Raw genomic sequence first — 15340 nt, forward strand, 5'->3', positions numbered from 1 at the left:
GTGAGATGGCTCAGTGGGTAAGAGCACCCGACTGCTCTTCCGAAGGTCTGGAGTTCAAATCCCAGCAACCACATGGTGGCTCATAACCATCCATAATGAGATCTGACTCCTTCTTCTGGAGTGTCTGAAGACAGCTAATAAATAAAAAAATATTAAAAAAAAAAGTGGTTGTTGCTCTTGCAGAAGAGCCAGTACCCATCTACCCACACCTCACAGTTCACAACCATCTCTAGTCCTAGGAGATCCAACAGCCTCTCCTGGCCTTTGCAAACACCAGGTACAGGCAAAACATCCACATCCATAAAATAAAAATGGTAAATCAAGAGCTACCATTTTATCCAATCATCTCACTTCCAGATGAAGACCCAAAGAATTACAATTAGGATCTGGAAAGGATATAATTGCCTTCCTATGGTCAGGACAGCTAGGATAGAGTCCACCGTCGGCTGGATAAACTGGCAAACAAAATGTAGCACACTGGAATAGTCAACTTAGAAAGGAAGATCTATGTAGAGAGTTTGAGGTCACCCTGTGGCACATGAGGTCCACACTCATGACAGAAAAAGAAATTCTGACATAACAGGTGTGCTGCCCTTGACCTTATGCTGTTAAAGAAGCTGGACACAAAAAGGGAGATCAAGCCTTGCGTTAGAGACTCATTTCCTCCACGGAGAAAAGCTAGCTAGGTCAGGTGATTTTTCAAAGCCTGAGCTATTGAAAAGATCTCATTTATTGCGCGATAGAAGGTGCAACTACAACTCGCCCTTAAACCTGGGCACCTGGGCGGGGCTTCAGCACCCACCCCCAGGGGCGGGGCCCTGGAACGAGGAGTCGCGTCTTGACGCACAGTGACGAGAGACGCCGACGCCGCAGCAGTGGGTATGCGCGGGACGGCGCCCCCTGCGGCCGGGCCGCGGGCTCGGTGAGGGGTGCGGGTCGGCAGCGGGCAGGGCCGGCGTGGCCCCATGCTGCTGCCGCTCGCCTGCCTGCATGGGCGGGTGGCGCAGTGCCTAACCTCCCTGCTGGTGCTCGCAGAGCCGTTTCCCAGGCCCCGTCGCAGCGCGAAGGCGCGCAGCACAGCACCGACCAGTGCGGAGCCCGCCCCGGCAGTAGCGAAGATGGCCGCGGAACTGTACCCGCCCGCCAGTGCCTCTGCAGCTACTGCCACCGACATCGCCAACAGCAACGCGGCAGGCGCAGCCGAGAGCACGAAGGTCGGGCTTTGCTGTCCGCCCTGCCTGGCACCCGTCCCGTTGCCGCCCTTGCCCGCGCCGCCCCTGCCAGACAACAACAATCCCGAGAGCCCCAACTGGCAGTCCTTCCATCCTACGCTGCGCGAGAGGTGAGCCGCCGCCCGCCCCCGGGCTCTGGAGCCCGGGCGCGCGCCGTTCCAGCCCGTGTGCCTCTGCCCTTTGCAGGAATGCGCTCATGTTCAACAACGAGCTGATGGCTGACGTCCACTTCATCGTGGGGGCCCTGGGGGCTGCCAGACGTGTGCCCGCCCACAAGGTAAGGGCGCAGCCCTGTCCCCTGGTGGGTCTGGCTAGGTGCGTCTCCCTGGACCTTGTTTACTGCCCTGTAGCTCAGGTGGTTTTCTTTCATCCACAGTATGTCTTGGCTGTCGGCAGCTCAGTCTTCTATGCCATGTTCTACGGGGATCTTGCGGAAGTCAAGTCAGAAATCCACATTCCGGATGTGGAGCCTGCTGCCTTCTTGGTCTTACTAAAGTAAGTGCTGTGCGCTGGGTCTGGAAGGATGGGGTGGTTACCTTCCAATAGTCCCCTTCATGTTTGCTACAACCCAAGAGGTTGTGCAGGGGAGCCCTTGCAGCTCCCCAGGAGAGCCCCTGCCTTACCCAGGTACATGTACAGCGATGAGATCGATCTGGAGGCGGACACGGTGCTTGCCACTCTGTATGCTGCTAAGAAGTACATCGTGCCTGCCCTAGCCAAGGCCTGCGTCAACTTTCTGGAAACAAGTCTGGAAGCCAAAAATGCTTGTGTCCTGCTGTCCCAGAGCCGACTGTTTGAGGAGCCTGAACTGACCCAGAGATGCTGGGAAGTCATTGATGCACAAGCTGAAATGGCCCTGAGGTCTGAAGGCTTCTGTGAAATTGACCGGCAGACACTGGAGATCATTGTGACCAGGGAGGCCCTCAATACCAAGGAGGCTGTGGTCTTCGAGGCCGTCCTGAACTGGGCTGAGGCAGAATGTAAGAGACAGGGCCTCCCAGTCACTCCTCACAACAAGAGGCATGTTTTGGGAAGAGCCCTCTACCTGGTCCGAATTCCAACTATGACCTTAGAAGAGTTTGCCAATGGTGCCGCCCAGTCAGACATCCTGACCTTAGAAGAGACCCACAACATCTTCCTTTGGTACACTGCTGCCAAAAAACCCCTCCTTGACTTCCCCCTGACCAAGAGGAAGGGCCTTGCTCCACAAAGGTGCCACCGCTTCCAGTCTTCTGCCTACCGAAGTAACCAGTGGAGGTACCGTGGGCGCTGTGACAGCATCCAGTTTGCAGTGGACAGAAGGGTGTTCATTGCTGGGCTGGGCTTGTATGGGTCTAGCTCTGGGAAGGCTGAGTACAGCGTGAAGATTGAACTCAAGCGGCTAGGGATGGTCCTGGCTCAGAACCTCACCAAGTTTGTTTCAGATGGATCCAGCAACACATTCCCAGTCTGGTTTGAGCACCCAGTCCAGGTGGAGCAGGACACCTTCTATACTGCCAGTGCTGTCCTGGATGGCAGTGAGCTCAGCTACTTTGGGCAAGAAGGAATGACAGAGGTGCAGTGTGGAAAGGTGGCCTTCCAGTTCCAGTGCTCCTCGGACAGTACCAATGGGACTGGAGTTCAGGGTGGACAGATTCCAGAGCTCATCTTCTATGCCTGAGATGTAAGGGTTGGAGGACACTTGCCACCAGGCTCTTCCTCCATGGAGTCTACCCAGTAAGTGCAGTGGAGGTGCAGGACACTGCCAGCTGCCTTACTGATACCATTAAAGGCTTGGCTTTCTCTATCAGCCAGAGTCTGAAACTTGACTTCTCACAGCCTGTGTCAGCTGACCCTAGATGGCATTCCACAGGTGGAAGGCAGACTTAGGTCCAAGGTCATCCCTGATCCTTGCCAGTGACACCCAAGCTTTAGGACCCTTGGGTTTCCCTCCCCCTTTGGATTCTAAGTGGTTCCAGCCTACGTTGAGGCCTCCCATTCAAGCCACAAAATGCTGAAAAGTCACTTAAAATGGTTCTATCCTATTTAAGTGAATTTTCATAATAAAGGTTTCACAGAACAAGAACCACATGTAGATAAGTGACTGTAGGAATTAAGTGGAGCACTCTCTTTCTCAATTCCACTGAAAAGACCATCTTGTCTGTGAGTCTGCAGTGTAAAGCTGTTAAAAATCAAACGGTGTCTTAGGGAAGCTCATCTATTCCCAAGATGCCTGTGGCTCCTGGGCTGTCTTCTCTCAAAGGCTGCAGAACTCTGCAGAAGGGTGGTACCTCACATTCTCTTGCTGGGTTAGATTTAAAGAGTGGGCTACATGCTCTGCTGCCTGCTTGCTGTGGGGCGCTCTATGTGGGTTAAGCAGGATCCCTAGGCCCCAAGCCTCTCTCCTCCCTTGCAGTTGTGTTGTCCTGGAAAAGCAGCTGACCTTCAAAGGCCCACTAGCAGGGCAATGGTCTCTGGGGCAAGAGTATGTGCCTTAGCCCAGTGTGCCTACACCAGAAGCTTGGCCCTGTTGGGGCTCAAACATATAGTTCCAGACCCTCTGCTGTAGCCTCACGTGGTACCTCTACCATGAGTTGATGCTTCAGAAACCATAAAATCCCCATCTTTGCATATGGCAAGGACCATGGCTAGAGGGCATCTGTTCTTGGAGTGTCCCTCAGTTGTGAGGAGACCCCTGCCTTTCTCAGGGTACCTGCTTCAAATAGTACAGGTTCCCAACATGAAGCACTGTACTCTTTCTCTCTGTGTCCTGGCCTTCATTTGACAGGCGCTGGTAGGCCTTCTGAGTTTGTACCAAAAATAATGCCCTACTGGCAATATTTACCACAGATTTTAGGAGACTTTTTTGTAACCTTTGGTGTTCTACTACTTTGACCTGACATCCTCCTACTCTGAGAGCTTTGGCTGGTTAGTTTCCTATCTGAGCCCAACCTACCTATAGCTGGTGCGTTGATGCAAAGCTCCCTTGCCAAGAGCAGGAACGTCTTCCCCAACACGTACACGTTAACCTAGGGCAAAAAGAAAGAACACAGGAATCAGTGTTCAGAAAAACACCTGCTGCTTTTTTCCTTCCTTTTAAAATCATTTCTGTTGGTTTTTTTTGAGACAGGGTTTCTGTGTAGTCCTGGCTGCCCTGCAATCAGGCTAGCCTCTACCTCCTGAATGCTGGGTGAGGCGACCACCACCATACCAGCTCAGCTGCTGTTTTCTTAAAATGCCTGTTTCGTTGTTCAGTCTTCAAGGAACCCATTGCCAGAGACCCCTGCAGGGCTAGGAAAAGTCCACACCATGCCTCTCTACTGGCCTCTACACCAGGAGGGCCACCTCCTTCCTATATGGCTGCCCAGACTCCCCTAGTCTTTTTCAATGGTTGCTTAGAAAAGTTGTGGGTACAAACTAGAGTTTGGTAGGTAATGCAGTCGCTGGAATCCCAACTGTCTCCTCCAGTACCCTCACCTCAAGTCCTCATCTGCCATGAAGCTGCTGCCCAGATCGGGCCACCTGCCATAGCGCTCTCTCCTCTGCCACAGGAGTAGGCAGTGGAAATAAGTCCATCCTAGGAGGGATGGACCAAGGGTTGGAGTGGGAAGAACGCTATCAGTTCTCAGGGAAGCAACGGTTTGCCAGTGTGTAAAACCCCTAGCATGCAGTTCAGTAGCTCAGTACAATACGTAATGGATTAACCTGGGACACTCAGGCCTGCCCCAACCTTAAGAGGCCCTCCTCATCCTCAGCTACCTGAAAACCCCACTGTACTCATGCCAGACCACTCCTGGGACTCCTGGGCCTTACAGATGTGGTTGGTCTAGCCTTCTGCCTCTGGCCTCCTGAAAGAAGTTCCTTACCTGATCAAGCCCAGCCCGTGGGCCTTTGCTAAGCCCCCTTTCCTGGCATGGTGATACCCAGTAAATGTTTGCAAGACACAGTCTAAGGGATGATACACAATGGTGTCTTTGTTTACATACAGGACAAAAGGGGAGAGTTTGTGACTTGTCAGCTTAGTGAGTCAACCCAGCTGAGAAGTCCAGGTTTGGCCACCACAGCCAATCAGCAGTGGGTTGGTCACCTTCCACCCTGGCTGGACACAGGTACTATCTTCCTGAGGTCTTCACAAGCACTAGTGGCTCACAGAGCACTTTTTGAAGAATTCTTTATCTTCCTAAAGTTTCAAGGGTTGTCTACAAAACTACAGTGTGCATGACTATATAGCCTATGTGAGTATACATGTAAATGACATATAAACATGCAGGAATGTGTGATGTAAAAGTGATATAAGCATATGGTATGCAGCCTATGTTCAGGTGTGCAAGTAAATGTGCTCCCATGGGAGCACTTTTCCCCAGCATCCTCTCAGGTTCCTCCAGATACCCAGGGACCAGTAGACATGGTTGACAATGAGACCTGAACACTACAGAAAGAGTTCTCTAATTAGACTTCAGGTGTAAATTCAAAGTTTTAACAACACTTTCCAGGGGTTAGAGAGATGGCTCAATGGTAAAGAGCACTTGTTTCTCTTGCAGAGAGAGGCCTTGGGTTTGGTTCCCAGCACCCACATGATGGCTCACAACCATCTGTAACTCCAGTTCCAGAGGGTCCAACCCCCTCTTCTTGCCTCTATGGGTACCAGGCATACAGGAGGCCCACACACATACATGTCAGAAAATGTTCATACAAATAAATCTAAAACAAAACAATTTGAATACTTTCTAGAGAGGGCTTTGTATACCACAATACCTGGCTTCCAGGCATACCAATATTACTATTAGATACTGCCACATTACAATTCACTCTGTGCTTGTGGATGAAAGCTACCTGCCTTTGCCGTATATGTGGAACCAGGAAAGAGTGAGGCTTTAAATACAGGGTCTTTGCCACTTCTACTTTCACATATTTCTTCAAAGCAGCCAGCCCCATTAGAGGCCTTCATGGACATGGGTGTGCACCCCACGCAGGTAAAAGCAAAACTGTCTGTCTTTAGGTCAGGCAAGGCCTGGCACCAGGGACAACATGCTGTGGATGCTCCAGGGTGGGACAACCCTGTATGGTCCTCACCTTAGTCCCCCTCAGACCCTATTTTGCCAGTAGAGCCATACCAAGAAGAATAGTCTGTAGTCACCCTGCTACTCAGCTGGCTCAGCTGGCCAGACCTCAGCCCTTCCTGGTGGCATGCCATCTTCTATTCCAACAGGCTGGACTGTTTTCCCATTTCCAAAGCTATGAAGTCAAAGCTGACTTGTGCACCTCTGGTTTCCTCAAAGGTGTCCAAGCTACTTCTGGAGCTGCCTGGCCCTGGCTCCCATCTTTCCTGGGAGGCTGGATATAGTCATGTGACCATGCTCTGAACTGAGCACAACACATTCAAAGATGGGAGTCAATGGATTATCACAATTCCAGCAGGTTATTTTTAGCTTGACCAAAAAAAGAAAAAGAAAATTTCGGCACTAGCTGCCGAGAGATGCCATTTATAAAGAAAGACAGCTGAGAGGACAAAATACAAGGCAGCCTCTGACTGGAATCTAAATGCTAGTCTCTGCGGGCACTGATGCCTAAGCACACAGGAGCGATAACCTGACTCTCAGAATCCCTGGCAGGCAGGCACCCAGATCAGGATTTCCCTTCAGGGCAAAGCTTGCAGGCATTCTATTCATACTCCAGGGTCAGTGTGGACCTCTCGGCCTTGCTACAACTAGGGTGTGGCCCAGAGGCTTCAGTAAGGCTCTACCCAGCCCTCTAGCGCAGCTCTATTAGTGGGATGACAGTGCACTCCTGATGCCCCTCTCCCCTTCACTGCCGTGGGAGGTCCTTAGCTGCAGCTTGCCATGACAGTCAGTTATTTACAAGTGAACAGTGCAATGGTCACTTAATCCCAGCACTTCAGAGGCAGGCATAGCTCTTCATTCCCGGCCACCCAGGGCTACTTGAGACCTGGTATTAAACAAACACAAGCAATGCAACAAAAATCTACTTTATCTGAGTCCAGAAAGGTAATGACCCTAAATAGGCTGTGCTTAGGGGGGTTTTCCATAGTTTGAAATGCATGCATGGGTCCAATATTCCCTTTTAAAAAGAATTTGCTTTACCTTGGACTAAGTTTCATAAGAGTTTCTTAAGCAGTTCTAAGGCTGAGACACAGTCCTTGGATAATGCTATACCTGTGAGCTGCCTTCTTCTGCTGAGGTCCCATGCTCTGGCCACACAAAATTCATCACCCTGAACACAAAGGCTGCCTACTATGGCAGGCAGCATAAATTGACTTCCAGGGGTATGGAAGCACAGCTTTGCCTCTATAATGCCCTCAGGCCAGGAAAGACTTAAGAAGGAGAGAGATCTACCTGGAGCAGGTCGCTGAGGTCAAGGAGCATGTCTGCAGGCGGAGTTAAGGAGTGTTTTCATGGAGGCTACAAGGGTTGCACACCCAGACAGCTAGACCTCATCTGTCCAATCCAAGCTTATCATCTGACCAGTCCCTGTGTCTCTCCAGCACTGAGAGAGACCTCTCAGAATCTATTTCAAGGACAGAAAGTTACCAGAAGGAGTGGGAAACAGAACCAGGGAAACGAGAAAGGGATCTTCAGATGTCTACTGTACGGTGTCCTCAGGATACTATCTATAGACACTAACTGGCTTCTGAGCCAAACAGAACAGATGCTCTGGACAGTTTCTAGTGACTCAGGGGATCTGTTGATGTGTTTCACTAGTCCATCTCCACTGGACTGGGGATCTGTTGATGTGTTTCACTAGTCCATCTCCACTGGACTTGCCCCTCACTGCTCCAGCAACCACCTTTGCCTACAGTTGAGTTTTTCTAAATATGGCACACCTCAGACAACTGACACATCAACAGAGCATGGCACTGCCAAAATGCTGCCCCAAAGCATCTGCCTTGAAGACTGAGCCTCCTTCCACCAGATCCAGAGATGCTAACTACCTGCTTCTACTTGCTCCATCCCACAGTCTGTGCCTTACCATTGTGGTGCAGCAATACTAAGTCAGTTTTCACTCAGATCCCACTTCTGATACTTGTCTTTCCTCCCCTAACTACTGAAGAGAGGCACAGAACTTAAGTGGAAGCTCCAAGTGCCCACTCTGCTCACAGGACAGCAGTGCAGCTGAGGTAGGAAAGCTAGATGTCACTGCTCTTCTACTCCCAAGGACCTCAGGTGCTCTGCAGAGCAAAGACTGGAATGTAGCAGTCCAGTTCTTACACACCTAACCAGAGTATAGAATTTGAAATTTAGTGATCTCTCAACAACCAGACTTGAGGTATCAAGTTGTCCAAAGAAAAGTAGCCACTTCAAATGAGTCTACCCAATGCTCACAGGATCTCTTAAGGCAATGGCCAACCTGTACTGCCCCAATGCTAAAGCTGTGTGCCACAGGGCTGGCAACAGGAACACTGCCAAAGAGCTAAATAGCTATGTGATCGAAAAGTACCATGAAGAAAGCAGTTAAGCATTCTAGAGTTCTTACAGACACTGATGCCCTGTGCCAAGGCTAGCTACCCAACTAGCCTTACCTGCCTCAGGCAGGGAAAAAAATCACTTAATGTCTTTCCCATTTCCTGACAAACACTCAAAAAAACCCAAACAAACAAAAACAGACAAACAAAAAAACCACAAAACAACAAATCAAGTGTGCAAGTTAAGGAGGGTGTGGGGGCAGAACCAAACCGAAGAGAGCAAACTGCTGGGCTTGACATTCATACACAACCAGGATGTGATGAGGAAATTACACTGAAGAGAAGGAACTACACAAAGAGGATTTCCACACACAAACCCTTGCACACACGTGCATGGCTCACAGGCACACAAAAGTAGTAAACAATAATTAAAATTGTCATTATTAATCTTGGGAAAATAGGAGATGACTTATACTTGGATAGATAAAATTGCTTTAATTTTGAAAACCATTCTGAAAACAGCATCTGAGGTCAGTTGAAATAAAAACCACAGTAACCTTTCTTTTACTATATGGTTAAATGCTCAGCAAAAAATATATTCATTAAGCATTAGTGATTTTTTTTTTTTAATGTATGTGAGTGCTCTGTTGCTTTCTTCAGACACACTAGAAGAGGGCATCGGATCCCATTCCCTTCGATTGTAAGCCACCATGTGGTTGATAGGAATTGAACTCAGGACCTCTGGAAGAGCAGTCAGTGATCTTAACCATTGAGCCATCTCTCCAGCCCTTTGGTGATCTTTTAAAAACAAACCCTTATGGTAGGGAGAGCTGGAAAGAAAGCTTAGCAGTTAAAAGCACCTGCTGTTACTGCAGAGGATCTGAGTTCTAGTCCTAACATCCACATGGTAGCTAACAACTGTCTGTAACTCTGTAACTTCTATTCCAGGGAACCTGATGCCCTCTTCTGGCCACTGCTGGACTTGCACTCTCACAGATAACACACATACACATATAAGTACTTTGTTTCTGAGAAGTATCTCCCTACATAACCCTGGCTGTCCTGGAACTCACTATGAAGACAAGGCTAAACTTAAACTCACACAGCTACCTACTTCTGCCACCAACCCTGGCTTAAATTAAATCCTCAAAAAAGAAATCTTTCTGGGCATTATCTATATAGTGAGTTCCAGGACAGCCAAAGCTACATAGTAAGACAATCAAACATGCTGGGCATAGTGGCACATGCCTTTAATCCAGCACTCAGAAGGCAGAGGCAGGAGGATCTCTGTGAGTTTGAGGCCAGCCTGTTCTACAAAGTATGTTCCAGAGCTACACAGAGAAATCATAACATGAAGAAGGAAAAAAAAAATTTGGCAAACTGTTGACGATTCTAAGTCCCTGTCCTTGAAGAATGATGGGTAGTGGCTGGTGCCCAGGTAGAAGTGGATCAGGGAGTCTAGGAGAGCTTGTCCATTATTTTCACAAACCATGTAACTGGATACCTACAACTTGGAAGGAAGGGAGGAAATCCTGAAAGCTGCTGCAGGTCTACAGACCTTGCTGCTGACCTAATTGCACAAGACCCCTGAGCGCACAGCTAAGAGGCCTCTCCAGTGTAGTGAGAATGCATGCAGAAGCCAGTCAGCCCTGGAATCCACCCTGGGCAGATCAGTACTGTCTACCACACAGAACCATGTAGGCTCCTCTGCCTTCTCCCCTGGGTGTCAGCTGTAAGCGTGGGTTCCTGGTTTAGATCCATGGCCTGGGGCCCCTGAGGTCACTAGTCATGTGCAGATCTACTGTAACAGCTTGAGTGCTCGGAATAATGACAGGTACAGACAAAAATCACCCTCTTCCATGAATGTGTCTCACACAAATCCTGTAAGAACAAATCTCGACATATAATTCAATCCTCTTGACAAGAGCAACGTCTCCTTGTACCTGACAGTTCTACCATCACACCTAGTTGCTGCCTGAAATAGGTCAGGCCCTTCTCAGCCCTGATACCCCCACAACCTTCCTCTACCCTGTGAAGAGAATTTAGGCCTGGCTCCTACACAGCAGACTCAGAACATCTCAGTCCCCCTAGGGGTCAGGAATTAGAGGTGCAGGCTGGCAAGCTGAAGAGGGCAGGCAAGGTTTCTGAATAAAAGGCCCCAGCATAACCTGCTTTCTGGGTCACAGTAGACACAATTTTGAGGAGGTGGGCAAGATGGCAAAAATGAGTTTGAGTATATAATAAGCCCTGTTCCTTCTCCATGAGGACATCTTGTGATTGGTCCCACACCCAGGATTCCACTTTCGCTAGTGGGTTAATAGAATGACAAGAGAATCCCAAAGGGACCTCAGCACCATGACCTTCTAGCACAGGACTCTCCCAAGTATCACCTAAGGCTCTCGGGTAAGGGCTGGGATGGGGGAATGCCAGGCATCCCACAGGCAGCATGGATGAGACAGGAGGAGGTAATGCCTACCAAAACAGACGCCTGTCATAACGCCATTGCCACACAGGAAAACGATGTCAGGACCACTAGACCATAACAGGCCAACTGAGGGGAAATGACAAGAGCTCAAGTACCACCAACAGCCCTTCCAAGGAAGTAAGGAGATGACAACAGGAGAGAGAAGTTAAAGAACTCTGGGCCTGGGGAGATATCTCAGTATGTAAAGTACTCTCTACACAAGCATAAGGACCCAAGTTCAGAACCCCAGTACTTACGTAGAAGCTGGGTGTGGAAGTGAACATCTGTAACCCCAGCACTAGAGGGCATGAGTGGAGATAGCACTTCCTGGGGGCTTGCTGGACAGCTCATCTAGACAAAATGACAAACTTCAGTGAAATACCCTGACTCAAAAATGAAGTGGAGAGAAGCCAGGGAGGCAATTCAGTGGCTAAAGGTGCTTGCCACAAACCTGACAACCTGAATTTGATCCCTGAGACTTACACAGTACAAGGAGAACTGACTCTCATAAGTGATCTTTTTATTTGTTTGGTTTGGTTTTTCGAGACAGGGTTTCTCTGTGTAGCCCTGGCTGTCCTGGAACTCACTCTGAGACCAGGCTGGCCTCAAACTCAGAAATCCGCCTGCCTCTGCCTCATGAGTGCTGGGATTAAAGGCGTGCACCACCACTGCACAACACAAGTGGTCCTTTTAACCTGACATGTAGCTATACATGTAGCATGTGTGTGCCACATACCCCCCAACCAAAAATAAAAGGACTATGTTGAAAAATAATCTAGAAACTATCTCAAGCCAAAATGTGAGTAGATAGATGAGAAGGAAGCAAAGATTACCTAACACACAGGTAGGACAGGCAGAGGAAACAGGTAGAAACCAAATGACCTAACACAGGTTCAAGGTGGGAAGTGGTCAGAGGGAGGGACCTACTGGAGAGAAGATGCCTCATGTTTCCAGTTAGACAGAAGCACACCAAGGTCCCTGGAATGAGGGGAGAACAACTATAAGCGGTATGTCCATGATAGGAACGGATGGCTGATGGTACCAGAGGGAGCTAGGAGATACTGAAGGATGAAGGATAGAATCCCTGATGTATGTGCATGCAGAGCTTAGTGCTGGTCCTGGGAAGTGCACAGGAGAACCAGACCTGAAACCTCAAGAAACAAAGCTGCAAAGGGAAGAAACAACGCCAGAAGCCATCAGCTATCCTCTTCCTCTTCTGCCACAAGTGGCTGGGACTTACCAGTCTAGCCTGACTACCTGCTTTGGCAGCTGTTGTGTGGCTGGGACTTACCAGTCTAGCCTGACTACCTGCTTTGGCAGCTGTTGTGTTTGAATAAAAATGGCCCTAGAGACTCACAGGGAGTGGTGTTATTAGAGGTATGGCCTTGTTGGAGGAAGTCTGTCACCAGGGGCAGTTTCAGAAGCTCAAACCAGACCCAGTGTCACTCGCTCTTCCTGGTAACTACTGGTCCAGAGGTAGAACTCTCAGCTCCTTCTCCAGCACCATGTCTGCCTGAATGCTGCCATACTCCCTGTCAAGATGATAATGGATCAAACCTCTGAACCATAACCCAGCCCCAGTTAAATGTTTTCCTTTCTAAGAGTTGCCATAGTCATGGTATCTCTTCTCTTCAGTAGAAACCCCATCTAAAACAGAAGCTGTGAGAAGGAACCCTGCATCAGCTGGGATGGGACATCCAATAAGGGACCTGTTAGCAATATCAATTCCAATTCCTACCACTCCTACGTCACCATTTGAGTAATCACCCAACAAAGGATATGAGGTGTGCCTTCAGTTCGGCAAACCAAGTAGAGGCAGGCAGCAATCACATGGGCCATTTTCCGTCCTCGGGTAAGATGCTTGCTTACAGCCATCTTGAAGAAATTGAATGCCGTGTCCAGGCAGTGCTGGTTCAGCTGCAGCTGGCTCCCCAGGTGGTGGATGTGGCGCCGCCCTGTGGCAAAATACAGAATGACCTTTGGTCACAACTTTTAATTTAGAATTAAGTATCACAGGTTATCTTACAAGTTTAAGATTTGAGCTAAGCCTGTTAGTGCAGGCATATAATTTCACTTACTTTGGAGACTGAGGCAGGAGGAGCACTATTTCAAGTCTAGCCTGGACCAGACATAATGACGCACGCCTTTAATCCTACCAGAGGCGGGCTGATCTCTCTGAGTTTGAGGCAGCTTGGTCTGCAAATGAGTTCCAGGATGACCAGCATTACTTAGAGACCCTGTTTCAAATAAAAAACCCTGGGCTACAGAATGAGCTCAAAGACAGCTTGGAAATTTTGATGAAATTAAAAAGTCAAACTAAAGCCAGGAATGGTGGCACACGCCTTTAATCCCAGCACTTGGGAGGCAGAGGCAGGTAGATTTCTGAGTTTGAGGCCAGCCTGGTCTACAGAGTGAGTTCCAGGACAGCCAGGGCTACACAGAGAAACCCTGTCTCGAAAAAGAAAAAAGAAAAGTCAAACTAGGGACCAGAGAGGTAGCTCAGAGTTTAAGAGTACTGGTTGTCACATGGTGGCTCACAACCATCTGTAACAAGATCTGGCGCCCTCTCCTGGAGTGTCTTAAGACAGCTACAGTGTACTTACATATAATAAATAAATAAAATTTAAAAAAAAGAAAAAAAAGAAAAAGAGTACTGGTTGTTCTTCTATACAACTTGGATTCGATTTCCAGCACCTGCATAGTACACAGACATACAAAGAAGCAAAATATCTATACACATAAAGTAAGAATTTTTTTAAGTAAAATGAAGTTTGGAAATGGAGCTCAGTGGTAGACGACTTGCTTAGAACACACAAAGTGTTAGGTTTAATACTCAGTATCCAAAATAAGACAGTCAGATAGACACTGATAGATTATCTTTGCCCTAAGTTTTTAATTTAGCCTGTACATTCTAATTAATTTTCATTATGAATGCCAAAATATTAGTTTCCTGATTTCTCATATGCCATAAAACCCTATTCCTGATACACTGCATCTTGGCTTAGAACAATACACAGTGGCTGTATCTCTTCTGGAGATTCCAAGGCCTGGAGTGTCTGGCAGGGAGGGGTCTCCCATAGCACAAGACTCATCCTTTCCAGAATGATCTCTCTACCTAGTCCAGTCCTGGACAACCCCTAGCCAGGCTTCCCTCCAAGAGCCAGCTTCTTGGCTGGACAAATGGACAACCTAATAAGCTGCTCCCTGCACGCCTGCAGAAGAAAGGCCATGGCAAAGGCAAACACAGACTGCAGGAGCACCTGCTGCAGGAGGCTGGCTGTACAGTCACTATGTTGCAGACAGGACACTCAAGGTCTCTACCTACAAGTGCAAATACAGAGCAGCCACCCCAAAGTCTAGTAGTGTAGGTCTAAGAGAGAGCTGTTGATACCAACTGTCAGTGCAGACCAATGGGCGATTAAGAGAGCTCCACCAGACACAAGATATACCCTAAGATGAAGATGGTAAGAACTGTCACCAGACATGTCTCGTCCTACTAGCATCTTCAGGGCCTCAATGCACGCCTCTGACAGTGTAGGCAACCTCCATCTCATCCATAAAATGTTAAATACTGGTTTCTCTGATTCTTTGATAAGAACTGAAGGCTAGCACACTACTCATAGCCAACAGTAACAATAGCACATTTCAGGGCATGGCTAACATGCCTGACCAAATGCACAAAAATCAGCTCCTCTTTCTTACAGCACACAGTAGCAACACACCAGAGGCAGCAAAGGCTACTCTGGGCCCAGAAACCAACACCAATACTCAGCAGACGACACTGAACTGGAGCCTGAGACCCAGGAGTTATGTGGTGTTTGCAAGATTCCACAGTTAAGGTAAGATAGCTCTTCTCTAGGGCCCCTGCTCAAGGCTAGACCAATTCTAAAGCCCCACACCTCCAGGCTAGGGCTTGCCAGCATCCCACACACAGAATCTCTATGATCCTAAGGGCAAAACACTGATCCTTCCACAGAGGTCAGCAATGAGCCACGCCTACCCAGACTCAGCAACTCTGAGGAGCCAAGCAACAAACAACCAAAAGTGCAGCACAGCTTTGAGAATAAATGAGAACAACAGTGGAAAGCAAGGACCAGCGACGTCTGCTCACAGCATGTGTGGTTGCTACAATAAGAAAACATGGCAAGCCGGGCGTGGTGGTGCACGCCTTTAATCCCAGCACTCGGGAGGCAGAGGCAGGCAGATTTCTGAATTCAAGACCAGCCTGGTCTACAGAGTGAGTTC

General features: G+C 48.7%; 2 protein-coding genes across 6 annotated transcripts in view; one reads left to right on the top strand and one right to left on the bottom strand.

Moving 5' to 3' along the window:
* Positions 1-15340, bottom strand: part of Brf1 (BRF1 RNA polymerase III transcription initiation factor subunit) — a 44390-nt gene that overhangs the window by 20079 nt on the left and 8971 nt on the right. For 2 of the 4 annotated variants that reach the window (XM_029540609.1, XM_029540608.1), the window contains exons 3-5: positions 12877-13050; positions 7565-7596; positions 4168-4240 (exon numbers count right to left, since the gene is read on the bottom strand). In XM_029540609.1, the coding sequence (XP_029396469.1) occupies positions 4168-4240; positions 7565-7596; positions 12877-13050 (279 nt within the window). Of the gene's footprint in view, positions 1-4167; positions 4241-7564; positions 7597-11352; positions 11447-12022; positions 12833-12876; positions 13051-15340 lie in introns of those variants that run through there. The other 2 variants (XM_029540611.1, XM_029540610.1) reach the window with 2 other exon arrangements.
* Positions 915-4278, top strand: Btbd6 (BTB domain containing 6). 2 transcript variants are annotated; one of them, XM_029540612.1, is made up of 4 exons: positions 915-1342; positions 1419-1509; positions 1609-1727; positions 1872-4278. In XM_029540612.1, exons 1-4 carry the CDS (start codon positions 966-968, stop codon positions 2890-2892), a joined length of 1608 nt encoding a protein of 535 aa, XP_029396472.1. In that variant the 5' UTR covers positions 915-965; the 3' UTR covers positions 2893-4278. The 2 variants fall into 2 exon arrangements, with proteins under 2 accessions (XP_029396472.1, XP_021057446.1); XM_021201787.2 differs by having other exon boundaries at positions 1860-3297.

This window comes from Mus pahari, chromosome 7 (assembly GCF_900095145.1).
Source record: "Mus pahari chromosome 7, PAHARI_EIJ_v1.1, whole genome shotgun sequence".
NCBI classification, from domain to species: domain Eukaryota; kingdom Metazoa; phylum Chordata; class Mammalia; order Rodentia; family Muridae; genus Mus; species Mus pahari.

What these genes read in the sequence shown, in the direction of transcription:
- Btbd6 (XM_021201787.2), top strand. Translation starts at nt 966, where the DNA reads ATGCTGCTGCCGCTCGCCTGCCTGCATGGGCGGGTGGCGCAGTGCCTA. An exon ending in CATCCTACGCTGCGCGAGAG is followed by an intron (nt 1,343 to 1,418) that starts GTGAGCCGCCGC and finishes TGCCCTTTGCAG; the next exon opens with GAATGCGCTCATGTTCAACA. An exon ending in GACGTGTGCCCGCCCACAAG is followed by an intron (nt 1,510 to 1,608) that starts GTAAGGGCGCAG and finishes TTTCATCCACAG; the next exon opens with TATGTCTTGGCTGTCGGCAG.